General features: G+C 42.0%; 1 protein-coding gene across 1 annotated transcript in view; it reads right to left on the bottom strand.

Moving 5' to 3' along the window:
• Positions 1-16,371, bottom strand: part of RBM28 (RNA binding motif protein 28) — a 43,271-nt gene extending 26,900 nt beyond the window's left edge. The window contains exons 1-6 of the mRNA XM_075208521.1: positions 16,158-16,371; positions 14,383-14,541; positions 14,129-14,211; positions 12,404-12,479; positions 11,614-11,706; positions 4,006-4,077 (exon numbers count right to left, since the gene is read on the bottom strand). Of these exons, the coding sequence (XP_075064622.1) occupies positions 4,006-4,077; positions 11,614-11,706; positions 12,404-12,479; positions 14,129-14,211; positions 14,383-14,541; positions 16,158-16,275 (601 nt within the window). The 5' untranslated portion in view covers positions 16,276-16,371. The remainder of the gene's footprint in view (positions 1-4,005; positions 4,078-11,613; positions 11,707-12,403; positions 12,480-14,128; positions 14,212-14,382; positions 14,542-16,157) is intronic.
• Positions 16,372-16,687: the final 316 nt, after the last annotated feature.

The following is a 16,687-nucleotide window of genomic DNA, read 5'->3' on the forward strand; positions in this document are numbered from 1 at the left end:
GGTGTGTCTGCTGAGGAAGTCTGCTTCCCAATTCGTCACCCCCGGAATGTGAATGGCTAAAATCCTGGGGACCTGATGTTCTGCCCACGCTAGTATGCGTCTGGCCTCTCGCATAGCAGCCGCGCTGCGAGTGCCCCCCTGATGATCCATGTACGCTACCGTGGTGGTGCTGTCGGACGGAATCTGAAGAGGTTTTCCTCTGAGAAAATACTGTGCTCCTATCAGTGTTGTACACTGCTCTGAGCTCCAGAATGTTTATTGGAAGACGTGACTCCCGAGGGGACCAGAGACCCTGAAGTCTCAGGGCTCCTGTTACTCCCCCCCCATCCCCACAGACTGGCGTCTGTTGTGACTAGAATCCAAGACCATACCTGTAAGGATTGGCCTCTCTCCAAGTTGGATCGGGACGTCCACCAGACCAGAGATAGCCCTGTGGCTGTGGACAGACAAACCATCTGTTTGTCCAAATTCGTCTGAGACCCTGACCACTTCCGCAGGATCTCTACCTGTAGTGGACGGGAGTGAAACTGAGCAAAAGGAACTGCCTCGAACACAGAGACCATCGTCCCCAGGAGCTTCATGCAACTGAGAACAGAGACACTCCTTTTCCTCAGAATGGCTCTGGTCCTTGTCTGCAAAGCTAATACTTTTTCTGCTGGAAGATAAACTCTCAGAGACTGAGTATCGAAAAGCAGACCCAAGAAGCGCATCTGCTGAGTTGGTACCAGCGATGACTTATGCAGTTTCTTCAAAGTCAGGGTTGGGTGTTGAATTTACCTAACAGTCTGGATCTGTTGGGGGTAGAAGAACCGCAGACGGTGCCTTCAACAGAAGGTCGTCTAGGTAAGGGATAATTGTTATGCCCTTCTGGCGCAATAGACTGGCCATGATTGCCATGATCTTGGTAAAGACTCTGGGAGCAGTAGCCAGGCCAAAGGGGAGTGCCCTGAACTGAAAAAGCGCCTTTCCTACTGCAAACCGAAGGAGACTCTGGGTTCCTTCCCAGATCAGTACATGTAGGTAAGCATCCTTGATGTCTAATGATGCCAAAACCTCTCCTTTCTCTATTACTGCTATCACAGAGCGTAGGGATTCCATGCGAAAATTTTTGAATCTTCAGCTGCTTGTTTAGAGACCGAAGATTCAGGATGGGCCGGAAGGATGCGTCTGGTTTTGGCACCAGGAAGAGGTTTGAGTAAAAACCCTGTCCCCTTTCTAGAGGAGGCACCTGAACTATTACTTGTGCAGTAAGGAGCTTTTGCATGGCCTCCTGAAGTGCTACACGTCTGAGGGGACAAGAGGGAAGAGGAGTGACGAAGAACCTATGAGGAGGGGAGTGGGCTAGATCTATGACATAGCCCCGGGACACAACTCCTCGAACCCAGAGATCCGTCGTGGAATTCCACCACCGATCCCTGAATTGAAGAAGTCGTACCCCCACCTGATGCTCCCCCTGAAGAACTATGTCACGTGGAGGGTTTGTCTGCTGGACGAGCAGAACCCTTCCTTGCTGTACCTCTACCTCCTCTGCCTTTATTAGCTGATGATCTAGACGCTGAGGAATGCCCTCTATTAAAGGCACCTCCCCCTCGGGAAAAACTCAGAAAAGAACGAAATCTACCCCGACGGGGTCTGTTAGAAACCGTGGGTAGAGCAGTACTCTTTCCTCCCGTGGTCTCATGAATAACCCTTTTGAGCTCTGCCCCGAATAGAGTTAGTCCGTCAAAGGGCAAGTTCTCTAAAAGCTCTCTTAGAGTCTGCGTCCACTGACCAAGTCCGTAACCATAGGTTACGACAAGCAGCTACAATAAGAGCTGAGGCCTTAGCATTTACAGAACTGCATCCATGGCAGCGTTTGCTACATACTCCGAAGTTTCTAGTACATGCTTTGCTAGATTTACAAGCTCTGTACGCGGAGTGTTATCTCTAAGGCCCTTAATCAAAGCTTCCATCCATAACTGCACCACCCTGTTGGCCCAGGCTACAGCCATATTGGGTCTAAACAAACTTCCCACAGCTGTATAAGCTGATCGAAGGGCCAGATCACACTTCTTATCAGTGTAATCCTTAAGGGTTATCCTCTCCTGGACCAGGATAGCCGAAGATGATGCTAAGCGGGCTACCGGAGTGTCCACCTTAGGCAACGTTTCCCATTTTACTGTCTCCTCAGGAGGCAGAGGATAAAGGGACTTAAACTTTCCCGGTATCATAAACTGCTTATTTGGCTTCTGCCAAGCTTCAGAGATAATCTCCAACATTTCTGGAGAATGCGGGAATATCGTTAACTGTGCCTTTGGTCTTTTAAATAGAGAGATACCCTTAGGTGCTGTGGGCCCCGGAACAGCCAACCCTAAGGCATGCCTCATTCCCCAAACAAGACTAACCACACTCGTGGAGCCAGAGTCAGAATCATAAAGGGTCTCCCCTTCCAGGTCTATATCTGTCTCACCTTCCTCCACTGAGGAGAGATCAGAGAGCTGATCTACGTCCAGACCTTCATCCGTAATGGCTCTCTTACCCTTCTGGGAAATAGATACTAGCCTATCTTCCCTGTGGGTAGACCCTGCCTGTGATGTGGAAGCATTGTCATCAGACTGGCTGCCTGCAAGTGTAAGTGGGGTAGTGTTCTCACGTACCTCTATTAACCGCATCATCACGGTCGTCAGTTTTTCCATAGTTGAGGAAAAGGACTGCATCCAGGGCGGTTCTACCATCGCAGAAGACCCCTCCTGGGCTGAGCTGTGTTGCCTCTGAGCGTCCGCAGTACAAGCTGCGCACAGGGCATTTCGGTCTGTGTGGCCAACAGAAAGTTTTGGGTTACATTTTTCACAGGTAAAATACATTGCAGAAGGCACAGAGTGACCCTTGCTTTTAGCTGTCCCCTTCTCCGCCATTGTCCTGCTTCTTAAAATAATTATTAAAAGAAAGACAGACAAATTAAGGCTACAGAATAGAAGGCTCCTGTGCTGGGAAGTCTCTACGAAGAGCACCACCCCAAATATTAAAAAGACCGTATAGTACTGTCTGTGAAAATTCCTATTACATGAAATAACTCACAAGACCAGAATATTCACATATAACACCTCCACAATACTGCTGTAATCATACAAGCCTGTTAGATTTTAAGGCAGATGTGGATATCACCGGAGGAGAGGCAGAGCAGAGGGATCCAGGACAGCGCTGCACGCTTTCAGCAGTGACTCTCATCGTTCACCGCGCGGGAAGACCAGAGGCAGGAAGCTGTTCATACTCCTCCCCTTCCTGGCGCTGCCCGCTCTGCTTCCTCCAAACTCGCTGGCCCCATCCACGAATGGCCGCCTAGGAGTGCCTTGGCGCGCGCTGTCAGAATTGCCCAGCACAGCGCGCGATGTTCCTGCAGCCAACTCACCTCTCCAGAGTGTGAGCGCTGCTTAACTGTCCCCCAACATGCTCATTATCTGCGGGGAGATCGGGGACCTGTCGGCAGGCTGTCCGCGGCAAGGAAGGAGAGGCTGATACAGTATCCTCCCCTGTCGCTACTTGACTAGTGCATCTAAGCAGTGATTTCCTAACCTATTGGTCTAAAACTAATGCCGGCAGTTGTGCTGGTAACGTGAGCGCGAAGCTTCACTTACCTGCGCTAGGATCCAGAGTGAGCAGAGCTAAGTCCTACTCACTCTGCTGGGTCTTGTCTGGGATCCTGCGCTGCACCTAAAGGGAATAAAAATAAAAACATGTAACCCTAAAGACTAACAGAGTATAGGCAGGAGCCTATACTCTAGTGACCTTGACTTTCCAGTCACTTACAAAAAACTGAGGATCTCTCTGGAGAGGAGGGGTTAAGTAGGGGAGGAGTTCAAAGACTTAGCAGTTAAAGTGACAAGACGCCTGAGCCCACTACTATACCCCAATGTATCGCAGTGCCCCCCAATGGCAGGGAAGAGAAAAGGAAAATTATTCAGTTGTAAAAAAAACGGACAAAAAAAAAAAAACCAACATGCACACACACACTACTGTTCAACTTACCATTGGTGGTCACTCTCTGGGTAGCTGTGTATTTATCCTTTGCAACAGCCCAGTCCACCGCAACAGTCCTTCCTGCACAAAGTATTAAAAAAATCAAAGTAAGATGGCAGTGGAGACAGTCAATCTAAGCCAGGCAGCAGAGAACCAAACCCCTTTCCCTCATCATGCCGTATTTATCAATATGTTTGAAAGTTCCAAGCAAATATAGCTTCTGGGCAGGGTTATTCAATGGTTATTATGGGTTTGTATAAGTGGGATAACTACTTACCTACATAATCACGTGGTTTAATTTGACCCAAACAGAATGTATTCACCCATATAAGATTAAAGAAATCCACAAACAACACTTCACTAGTCTCAAGTTATCTAAAATAGGGTTGTCAACTTTAAAGACAACAGTGATTTTTTGGGGGGGATGATAGGTCAACTTAATATTACCTCCATTATTGTAGTTTTAGTTTGCAGTGTTAATGTAACTAAAAAAATAAACCATTATAATATGGGTTCAAGGGTTAATTTTTATGTTTTTGTGGTTAGGTGATAATCCTGGACATGTTTCAGAGAACTTTTCGAAGGCAGTGTTGTGTATTAGCAGTAACAACTGATGCCTCTTAGTTGATTCAGACATAGTATGCAAAATAATCCTGGTGTACAAGAGAGGCAGGTAAAAGTTTTTTGGCTTTTTTTTAACTTACCAGTTCCATTTGGGGGTGAACTGCTCTAGCTAGTGTAGAGTGCTCTTTAGAGGAGGCGCACTTCGTTTCACACTATTTGAATTTTAAGTGCCTTCGTCTCCAACCCCTTCTCTAATGGCCATCCATATTTTGGGGTTTTCCTTTATTAACAAAGCCCCATAGGATAGGGCTAAAAGAAACAAACAAGTATAATAAAAAAAATAGTGTAAAAAAGGTGGGAATGCAGTGTCCCCTAAACAGAATAAGAGAAGACTTTTATAAAAGCATGGATGATAGACCAGGTTGTTGGCCTGCACAACTACTGCACATCCCAGAAAGTGCTCACCAATCTAGTAAAATGAGGCACTGGCGTTCTTGTGGAAACATAGACCTGCCAAATAGTAGCATTAATCCATCTGGCCAGAGACAAAACAATCTGTGGCAAGACTCTGTTAAGCACATCATAAAGAACCAAAAGGCTATCGTACTTAGGCAAGGATGATGTTCTATCTACATAAATCCTCAATACTCTGATCACAACCAATAGGTGGTTAAATCATCTTCTAGGCCAAGTACAATACCTTGGTTCAGATACATTTTCGACACCACCTTGGGCTGGAATGAAGGTTTGGTGCACAAGACAGCTCTGTCATTGTGAAAAATCAGGAACGGTGACCTGCAAGATAGAGTTGCTAAATAAGACACCCTTTTTGCCAAAGTACCAGCAATAAGAATGACACTTTCCAAGTAAGGAATTTGCAATCAACGGAATGTAAAAGCTCAAATGTTGGTCACTGTAGTCCTGAGAGGATCAAGGTCAGATCCTGTAGAGCTACCAGCAAAACGTGTAGAACCCCCTGTAAAAGAGTCAAGAATAACAACCAATGGCTTATGAAAGAAGACAGAGGGCCGAAACTTGGACTTTAAGAGAATCCAACCCCAAGCGAGCTTGTAAGAAGGACAAAAATTGTATCAAGTTAAGGGAAGAAATGTATACTCCTTTTTTTATGTAACTTCTTGTTTTTAACATAGTTTGAATGACATTCTCAGGTAGACCCTTGGCACTCAGAGTTCTCTTGATGCTAGAAGGGTTCTTTTCTTGGAAGAACTTTCCAAAGTTGTGCTGCTACCATGCTTTAAATGTTGGCGTATTAAGATTTTCTTGGCCAGTCTGGTGCTACAAGGATCACTGGTGTACACTCGCTCTTGACCTTCTTTAGTACCTGAGGGAGCATAGTTATCGGGGAAAGAGATACACTAGTAAATATTTACATAGGACCGTCATGGTGTCCACTAGAAGTTGTTTTTAGATCCCTGGTTCTCGCACAGTAGCAATCCACCTTGAGTTTTAGCCAGGAGGCAATCATATCATCCTCTGCGGAGAAGTGGCTTCAGCCAATCTGGTTGAAGACCTCCTTGTGGAGAGATCGTTACCCGGGATGAATGGAATGCCTGCTTAGGTAGTCAGCTTCCCAATTTTCCAACCCCCAGGGTGAATACTGTCAATATTTCTGGGACATACCTTTCTGCCTACCACATAAGCTTGGCAGTCTCCATCGCTAGGGGGCTTTTGGTGTCCCCTCTGATGATTTATGTATGCTGTAGCCGATTGGGTGCAAATAGGCCTGTCCTTAGGAAGGACCAAGCTTGTAATAGAGTGTTTAACACTGCTCTGAGACAAAGGCGTTTATATGATGAGCTTTGCTTTGTCTTGGGATCAAAATCCCTGTAGTTGGAGGTTCATGGTCACCACTCTCCACCCCAGAATGCAGGCATCTGTGGTCACACTGGTTCAGTGCCAGATGAATGGAAGACCATTGTTGAAAGTTTCTTTAGCCACCAAAGAAGGGACCAATGGGTCTGCGGCGCCAGAAGAACGGTGTTGCCAAATTAGGGTTAAACATTAACTACCTGTCTAGAATTTTGCTGAGAAAAATCAGAGTGTGGAAGCGTGCAAATTGCATTGATTCAAAAGCTGAAATCTTTTTCCCCATTAACTTCATGCAATGGAGAACAGATACCTGAACGTTCATATTTTTTTTGAATGGCTAAACTATTCTCCTCTGGTAAAAAGTCTCCGTATAAAAAGTCATGCATTTGGGTGGGACGAGAATGGACATGTAAAATCATTCAGCTTTGGGATTCCAGCGTCTCTGCTGTTACCAGCAACTAAGTCATGAGAAGTGATGCAGATCCCACCTTTTGATAAAGGTCATCCAAGTGTGGTACAAAATAGTCAACCCTTTTGAACTTAAAAGGGCTGCCATAACTGCCAATATATTTGTGTAGCCAGACCAAAGGGCAGTGCTCTGAACTGAAAACAGGAATCCCCAATTGCAAACCTGAGAAGGCTGTGATGCCCCTCCCAGATTGGGGTGTGGAGATATGCATCTTTTATGCCCATGGAGGCGAGAAATTTGTCTTGCTCCATGCCATGGACGACAGATCTTAAGGACTCCATCTTGGATCAGTCCACCTTCAGATGAATATTAAGGGATTTCAGATAATATGGGCAAAAAAAAAGTTATAAAATAATAACCCAAACCATCTTGCTCTCTCCGGCCTGGGACAAGTGGAACGGACAGGATGGCCTCCAGACGGGTCAATCTCTTTTTCTTCATATTCCTTCCGAGAGATGTGACAAACACCTAGTTGGAGACCCCAAGGAGTCTCTTTATGTTGCCTATGACCCACATGTCTGAAGATGACCTCATACGTATTTCCCAAAATAGCCAGAGAGGGCTCCTACCACAAACTTTGCAGGGTCTGCTTTTCAGAAATCTTGGGGGCTGGACAGTTGCCTGGCTAAGCCTGCTTGCTCGTTTGGTGATCACCCTGCAAGGCAAAGCTATGTCACTTGAAAAAGATTCTTTTGTTTTTCCCAAAAAGTGAAACGAACAATATCTCTGGGCTTTAGGTTTTGGAGTATTCACAGGGAGGAAAGAGCTCTTCTATCCCTTGTGGCCTGGGATACAATTCTGTCCAATTCTGGACACAAGAGAACACTCCCATCGATGGATAAGTCTTCCAGAGGCGTCTCTGACTCTGCATCTGCCTCCCAGGACCCAAGCCTAAACTTGCATCTGGTTCCAACCACTAAGGCAGAGATTCTGAATAGGATAAGACCTGCATCGAGAACCCCGTCACCCAAATATTCTGACGCTACTCTCACTTTTGTTAGCCAAGGGCAAGAATTCTGATCTTGGGGTTGGATAAATCCTCACCAATCTGCCACTTCCTTATCTTTTTACCCAAGCATCTGTTTAAAATAGATTCCAGTGATGAGCCCGCCATGAAAAACAAGACTTCAAAATGAGCTAACATTTCCTATTTGTGCTGCAAAAGAGCAGCATTTGGAATTGAAATTGTGGTGGAGAGCTTTTCTATGTCAAGCCAAGGAGGAGGTGTCAGAAGCAGGGGGGGATGCATCTCCCCTCCTTGCCCAAGGCTGACCACCCCAAACTCCAGCTGTTCTGAAAGAAGGAAAAGAGGATTTATGTACTTACGTTAAATCCGTTTCTCTGATTCCGTCTGGGGGACACTGCTTTACCATGGGTTGTGGAGGGGAGCTTGGGAGTTGGCACCTAACTAGTTAACTTTAGTACTGCTGGCAAACCCCTCCCCTCTACAATCCCCCTGCTTCTTCCTGTCCAGTTAGTTTTAACAAAGCCCAAGGATAAAAAGGGCAGTCAAACAAGAGCACACAGAAGAAAAACAGAAGGGAGGGATCGCAGTGTCCCCCAGACGGAATCAGAGAAACGGATTTAACGTAAGTACATAAATCCTCTTTTCTCTTTCATCCGGTCTGGGGGACACTGCTTTACCATGGGGACGTTCTAAAGCAGCCCCCTAAGGGTGGGACTACTCTGAAAATCCCGCTCGTAAAGCATTACGAGCGAAATCTGCATCAGCTGATGCAAAAACATTAAACTGATAAAATTTTGCAAAGGTATGGACAGAGGACCAGGTGGCTGCCCTGCAATGCTGGTCTGCAGAAGTTCCATTCCTTGCAGCCCACGAAGCCCCTACCGATCTGGTGGAATGGGCTGTAAGTCTCTCCGGCACAGGACGGCTAGCCTTTATATATGCTAGTCTGATGGTAGACGTAATCCATCTAGCGATGGATTGTTTTGAGGCTGGCCAGCCTCTCTTATTAGCGTCATAAAGGACAAAAAGAGAATCGGTACGTCTAATCTGGGAAGTTCTTTTGACATATATACGTAGAGCCCTAACAACATCTAGCTTCTCCATAGATTTTTTATCTGAATGGGAAGAAGCTGAAAAGACCGTAACTACAATATCCTGGTTAAGATGGAAAGCTGACACTACTTTGGGGACAAAGGAAGGAAGGGTCCTTAACATCGCTCTGTCCTCGTGGAAAACCAAATAAGGTTCTCTACATGACAGGGCTCCTAATTCAGGGGAGGGGTTTGCCAGCAGTACTAAAGTTAACTAGTTAGGTGCCAACTCCCAAGCTACCCATGGTAAAGCAGTGTCCCCCAGACCGGATGAAAGAGAAAACGGGGCTGGTGATTGTAGGTGCTGCTACTCTTGCAGCACAGTCAATAGGACAATGATGTAGGTTTTGAAAGTATAGCACCGCTGACAGCCATCTCGGCTGTGCCACTCATACTTTGAAAAAATAGAGTAAATATTAGATCAAATGAAAATTACGGCTATCAATGGCAGCCAAGTGAAAAAGTTCCATACTCCTGGGCACTTAAAAAAAAAAAAAAAAGAAAAAAAAACAACAACACTAGATGGCCATTGGAGGAGGGGCTGTAGGGGACTGAGGATGTGATCCAAATTCAAAGAATTTTAAATTAATTGTGCCTGCTCCACTAAGCCCTCTATAACAGAAAGTTGAACAGTGTCCCCCCCAAACAGGAAGGCAGAAAAAGAACCATTATATTTTGTGTGTGTGTGTGTGTGTCTTTACTTGGCTTCTGGTCTTTGGTGAAAAATCGCAGTCATTGATTAAAAGTTAAATGGGTGTTTTAGATAAACTCTATGCAGAAAAGAAGCGGTTGTATTTTTTTATTTTTAAGTGTTAGTTCTGTTCTGGAGATGGGTGGATTATTTAAACATCAATAATTTGGAACATCTTATGGCATACAAAAACAAAAAAATTAGGGCATTTATGAAAATTAGTTAATAGGAAAGTGTGATGTAGCTCATAGTATCCATGTTTTCTTTCAGTGTCTAAACAGCACCACAAAAACAACAACCAGAAACTGAGTGGGTGCTAGGGGTAGCACCATTGTTTTCCTGTACACTAGCTTAAGTGAACAAGTTCTATAACAAAGTGTCTATAAACGAATAAATGAAGACAATTGAATCCCTTTGATTGTTATCAATCCACTCTAAAGTCTCCCAAAGTTAGTTTATTTTGCTTTGGCTGTATTTCATAACCCATATATGAAGTTTAAAGTAAGCAGTCATATTTATTCTAAAATTCGAGTAGTCTACAGGCCTGAGGATCCCCATTCTTTACAAGGAGGCAGAGGGCTAGGTTGATTGTGGGTACTCTCTTGTAGGATTTGAAGCAAGAATCTCAGTTGGTAAGATAAATATTTACAGTTAAGTTAAAAAGTCTATTGGGTGATTGTGTCAGCGGAGTGCATCCGGAAACTGTCGCGGGGCACTCCGTGTCGATGTAACATCGAAGATTTAGTTTCACATTCCACAGAGGTGCGAGAAGAAATCTGCTTGGGATACCATAGAACCTGGAAATGTTTGCAGCTGCAATGTTCAGCGGAACATCTGTGTTAATTGAATTTCCTCCTAATAGTTAAGTTAAATAAAAACAAACAAAGCCCGTATTTGATCTTTAAACATATCAAGGCACTTATATTACCGAGTTGACTACAAAGGTAGTAACTCAAAGGTTCATTCTTAACTAAATATGACCATCTCTCTTCCTCCTCTGTAGCAAGTTGCCATGTTAGGTGGGAGGTCCTATCTAATTAAAAAGGCAGAAAGACTGATCGTTTGTCAGTTTCGCTTTGCAGAAATAAACTGTGTGGATTGGTGGATTCATGTACAAGGGCATGTACAGCAATGGAATGCCTTCTTTTCTTCATACAAATCTCTGGAATTAGGTAGCCTTACAAAACTATTTCTATTGTACGTGATGAAATGTCTGCAGTTATGGACCAAGTAAAGGATTATTTCTAATCTATACTGTGAACATACCGGGTTTTCTGGCGCAATTCTACCCACTTCACTCTGGCTGGCCACCCACGAGTGCCTTCCTAAGTCAGGGAAGCTTACCCAGTACCTTCTAAGGTTCTTATTAGTCACTCAAGCAAATGCAATTAGAAAAGTACAAGAGTACATTTATTGCAACAAAAACAATCACTAGATTATTATATACATACAGTAAATAAATACCAGGCAGGTTTACCACATCATCTGTCCCTTACCCCACTAGTTTAAGGAGCTACAGTCACCTGGATCTTCTGTCTGTGCTGTATCAGGGGGTTGGAGGGGGAGTGGAGATGAGCTGTACTTCCACAGAAGGTCCCCTGCTGAGCTCTAGACAAAATGTCTGAACTAGTGTTGAGAACAATGGATACTAATTGGCCTTCTCCCTCACCTGTATCCTGCAATTTGATCCTTACCCATAACCCAACTGGCTTCAGACAATGACTAACAACTTTCATGCAAGATCAACAAGATACAATAAACAATATACATATTTACAATGAGCTACAATGTCCCCTTATCCACATGTAATTAAACACTGCAGTGGTATTCTGTTGAGCTGGGGAACAAAAGTAAGGGCTATAAAAAGTACATGCTATAATCCACATTTTGTGAAAAACGAGGGACAGGCTGGTTAGGGTGATATTAATACTTCGTTTCACCACACACACACATACACTGGAGGCTAAATTATTATATACACAGTGTTATTTAGCAGTATGCCTACCTTTTATACTCTTCATATTTGTGCCTTTCAGAGCCTTGCTGGCATCTAGCATTTTCAGAAACTGCACAAATGCAAATCCTCGCATCTTTCCATCTGTAGGACAGAACAAAATCAGTGCCAGCAGCTACTGCAAAATAACTTACTTACAAATGCATTGAATGTATTAAGTTAAATACACACAAAGCTGTATCATTCAATTGTGCCAAATAAAGCCAAGTGCATGATTAGTACAAACATTATTTTGTTTCTCCACACCAAGATAGATGCACGAGATGAAAACATTTTACCACTATAGAAGTCACTTGTCAGACTAGAACTTGAATAGAGGATACGGTTTTACATACTTGTACCTCTGTACGAAAGACATACCAGAATTTGAGGCTTCCAAAGCAGGGAATCTTATTTACCGATGGAAGGGTTATAAATAGACAAATTGTTTACATTTGGCAGAAAAAGGCATCTTAGAGGTATGAATATATACAAGTTCAATACACAGATCTGCCCAAAGAGATTTTCATACCTAGGACTGTTCAGGTGACATCCATACCGACTGTTATTACCACTTCTGTAAGGATAGTCAGACCACAGATCATCTTACATAGGTCCTGGTGGTCTATTTTTTACATAAATTTAACAATGGATTTGATGCTCATCTTACAAGACATGGTATAAAACTACGATACTATGACATAATAGAAGTGAGATTGTTTACTTGTTGCTACTATGCACTACAGATAGTAATGACGTATATTAGTTTTTAGTATCATCCATATAGAGAGAGACATCACACCTGGCTTTTTGGGAATGTTAACCTCCAGCACAGATCCAAAAGCAGAAAAGTGTTTCTTGAGATCTTCTTCAGAACACTGTTGTAAGAAAAGTGCATAATTAACAGAATTGCTTTAAACAAACTATATCAATAGGCTTGAGCAATTTTTGCCGACAATAAAAAAAAAAATTAATTGCATTTTTCAGCAGAAAGAAACATGAGAAAACTAAAACACTGACTAATCCATCAAAAACAGCACAATGGCGCATGTATGATCTACCCGTTTTATCTGTAGGAGTGTCTGACACATATTAAACAGATGCCTGATAACAAACATGTTATGGTCATAATACATAAGAGATATTAATGTATGTATAGAATCCTATAACTAAAATCTGCATAAACTGTGAGTGCAGATATCATCCATTCAGTGTATGCTAGGAACATTTTTATAGTAACTGCTAATATCAATATAATTTTGAGCTCAAAGTGCATTATTCCACATATTTATTCCAAATTCACCTTTTTTATTATTACATTATGAGACACATTGTAAAAGAATATTATTACACAGCTTCTGCCCCACTTTTTTTTTTTTTTTTTTTTTTTTTTAAACCAGTGAATTTAGCCAGAGTCCATTGTACCCCCAGCTACACGATGATCTAATATGCATTCTTATTAATACTGTTCACAAACAAATAGGCTGTCTCTTCTGAGCATATGAGTCTGATGTACTTTAACATATATATAGTTAAAATATATTGACATCGCTTAAAAAAAAAAAAAAAAAAAAAAAAAAAAACACAATGAACATAAACTACTATAGCATGCAAAGGTAACAAGTACTCAAACAGAATGGCTGTGATGTTGGATATTGTTTTAAGCCTTATATAAAATTGCAAAATCCTTTGCGCTGTGTAATTACCCATTTCTCCCAACAAAGTCCATAAAAGACACATAGGAATCTTTATTAGTGCTTTATGGGATCTCCAGGATGAGCATGTTTTAGGAATTATTCAAATTTTGTTCCAAACAGTAAGTGATACAAGTAGCCAGTGAGCAAAATACTACCAGCTAACCTATATGGTGTCACATACACTGTCAACAAACAGCATTTACATTTGTGGCACAGAAATGACAGTGAAAAAATGATGTGGATTGTAAATCAGTAGCTAGAAATATTTACAGACAGTGTGCTCACATTGCATTTGGTTTGAAAAAGTACTACCAGAAAAAGAGCTCATCTCTTAGTAATTCCTTTTTTTATGCTAGCGTTTGTTTTTTTCGGTTGCTTGTTTATTTTGTTTTTTTTGCAAAAATCACAGAACTAACAACAGTCATGCTTCATACTTATATTTTAAAGCACAATTCTTCTAAATCCCAAAAAAGTGCATTGTGAAGCATTTTACATGTGGATTAACAGTGATTTACAGATGCATATGAAGCCTTTACCCAATAATTAAGGTAAATACATTTGTGTGGAACAGCCCCAAAACATATTTTCTATCTGGTCAACATTGAAATGTTATCAGCAGCACCCTATAAACATTTGTTCCCCAATTAAATACTCAATTATCTTAATTTTTCCTGAAAGGTTTACATTTATAATTGTGAACATGCATTTTCTATTTAGTTTTCTTTTTTTTACCAACATAGAAAGTAGAATTATAACACCAGTTTAACAAAAATTAATCATGACAGACTACTTAAGATAGTTGAATTACCCTACACATACTGATACTACACCTTAAAACTCAAGTTTCGGATGATCAGCCTGGCTTTTCTTTGTTGGCCTTTGACATCTTTAGGCTTATTTTCACTTGTGGTTTCTGAAAAAATAGATATTTTTATATAAATTTTTAGAACTTGCGTTAGTCTTCACTCTCCATATTTAGGTAATAAAATATTGCAGACGGGTGTAAACATTACACACATGCCCCCTCCCCAATTATAACTTATCTTATTGTATTATGTCTCTATACTCCAATATTTAATCCTACCTTTATTTTTTGTTTTCTTATCCTTTTCACGCTGCTTCTTCTTGGCCACCAAAACCTCAATTTTTTTTCCATCATACTCCTTAATTTCCTTCATTGCTTTCTGTGCATCCTCGAGCATGGAAAAAGTGACATAGCCAATACCACGACATTTTTCTGTGCCTTAAAAAAAGTATAAGTATATATAAATTAATAGAACATAAGCTACGATGGGTGCACTGACAAAAGCATTTTTCTTTTCTTTTATTAACTGGATAAAATAAAAGCCTACAAAATGTATACTCCTGATATCACATCATCATCATTTATTTATATAGCGCCAACATATTCGGTAGCGCTTTACAATTGGGGACAAACATAGTAAACTAATAAACAAACTGGGTAAAACATACAAAGAGGCGAGAAGGTCCTGCTCGCAAGCTTACAATCTATGCAAAAAAAAAGTAATAACATGCAGTACATCACATAAGTAACTGTCTTTTTAGGGACAATATCTCAATACTGAATGTTTCCTTTCAAACTGTCCCTTTTTTGTGTCTGATGCTTAGGGCGCTGTAGATAAATTAATCAAATCTCTCCTTAAACCATGGTTCCTAGACATAGGGAGATGTCACACAAGCTCATTGAAAAAGCCCTTACACTCAGAAACTGAGCAGATTACTGCGCAGATGAGCTCCTATGTGACAGGTTATGAGTGTTTTAATTCAATGGGGCACATTTATCAACAGTCGCAAAATATGAAAAATAGTTTTCAATCCTTATCGCATTGATAAAGATTTAACTATTTCTCATATTTATTAACAAAGCAACACAGGAACAGCAGTTATGAATCACTGCTGTTCCTGTGAAGTGGAAAACATACTTACCGCTCCATCTTCGTTCCCGAAGCAGTATGCGGTCAATGGGGGCTCCTCTTCACACTCCAGTTCGCATGCGCCGAGTGAAACCCTCGGGCATGCGCACAAACATCTCTGCTCTCTCGGCAATTATAGTTGCAGAGAAAGAGTGCAGTGAGTGACAGGGAGGGATCATGTGATCCCTCCACACATGCACTGTTCAGCTCTGCTCTTCAGACAGCACTGAAACTTAATTTATGATAATGTACACCAGCTTCAGCTGGCGTACATTAACATGATTGAAAAGTTAATTTCATTTATTGTTAAATAGTGTTACTGTGCACTCCCCATAAACTGTTATGGGGAGTGCTCATTAAAACGATAGGAGATGCAAAGCAGCAGATATCTATCTGCTGCGATGCTACTATCATAAATAGCAAATTAGTGTTTAATCCTCGAAAACAACAGTTTTCGGGGATTTTACAGGGGGTGAAACCTTTGATAAATAGGCCCCAATGGTCACTACGGAGCATTCTGACAACTATAAAGGCTAACTCTTTTTAGCTGGAAAAGCACTATCATTCAAACAATGTGTGGTATTAGCCCTGTAATTGACATATTTTGGCATGTGTGTTGTGCTTTAAGGTAATTTGTATAGTAAAATCCAACTAACTGTATTCTCATGAACATAAGCACAAAAACAAGTGCATTTGTATAATAAAGAGTCTCTCCGGGAACCATGCAACAGCACATGCTGAAACGTGGCTCCCAGAGTTTGTTGAATGTAGAAGTTCCAGATGATATAATTTATACTGCAACAACATTTGAACCGCTGAAAGCTGTGTAAAACCAATTAATAGTATCTGAGGTCTACAAACATTAAACCACAAATGCAGAATAGTATTTTGCAACAGACACAGCACACCGTATATGACCGGTTACCTTTCTCTCGGACCACGAAGCTCTGCCGGAGAGGGCCACTGTCACTGAAGATTTCTTCCAGCCGCTCATTGTTGGCGTTTTCCGGGAGGCCCCGGATAAATAGCGTCAGCCCTGACATAACGTTCTCTGTACCAAAGAAAACCCGAAGCACATCAAGCACTACTACAACACGCTAGTGTATGGGCGCCGCCATCTTGCCTAACCCGGAAGTCTCTTACTTCTAGTTCCGGGATTGAAATAACAACATGTGTATTATGAATATACTATTGCATTATCTCAATCATTTATATCTACAAAGTGGGTTACTTCAGTTGTGCATAGATGACATATGTAATGAACAAGAGAGAGGTGGTTGGAGGAGAACCAGACACAGGTCTGTAGCTGCTGACATCATGCAGTCACACTGTGCACAGCTCAGACGGTCTACTGCAGCTTCTGCTGTGCTGCTGAGAGCAAAGCATGAGAGACATGTGGAAAGCTTGGAAGGGAGGTTCTGTGGATAAATCTAGATGGCAGGAGGGGGCATGGGA

Source organism: Mixophyes fleayi, chromosome 4 (genome assembly GCF_038048845.1).
Source record: "Mixophyes fleayi isolate aMixFle1 chromosome 4, aMixFle1.hap1, whole genome shotgun sequence".
NCBI lineage: Eukaryota > Metazoa > Chordata > Amphibia > Anura > Limnodynastidae > Mixophyes > Mixophyes fleayi.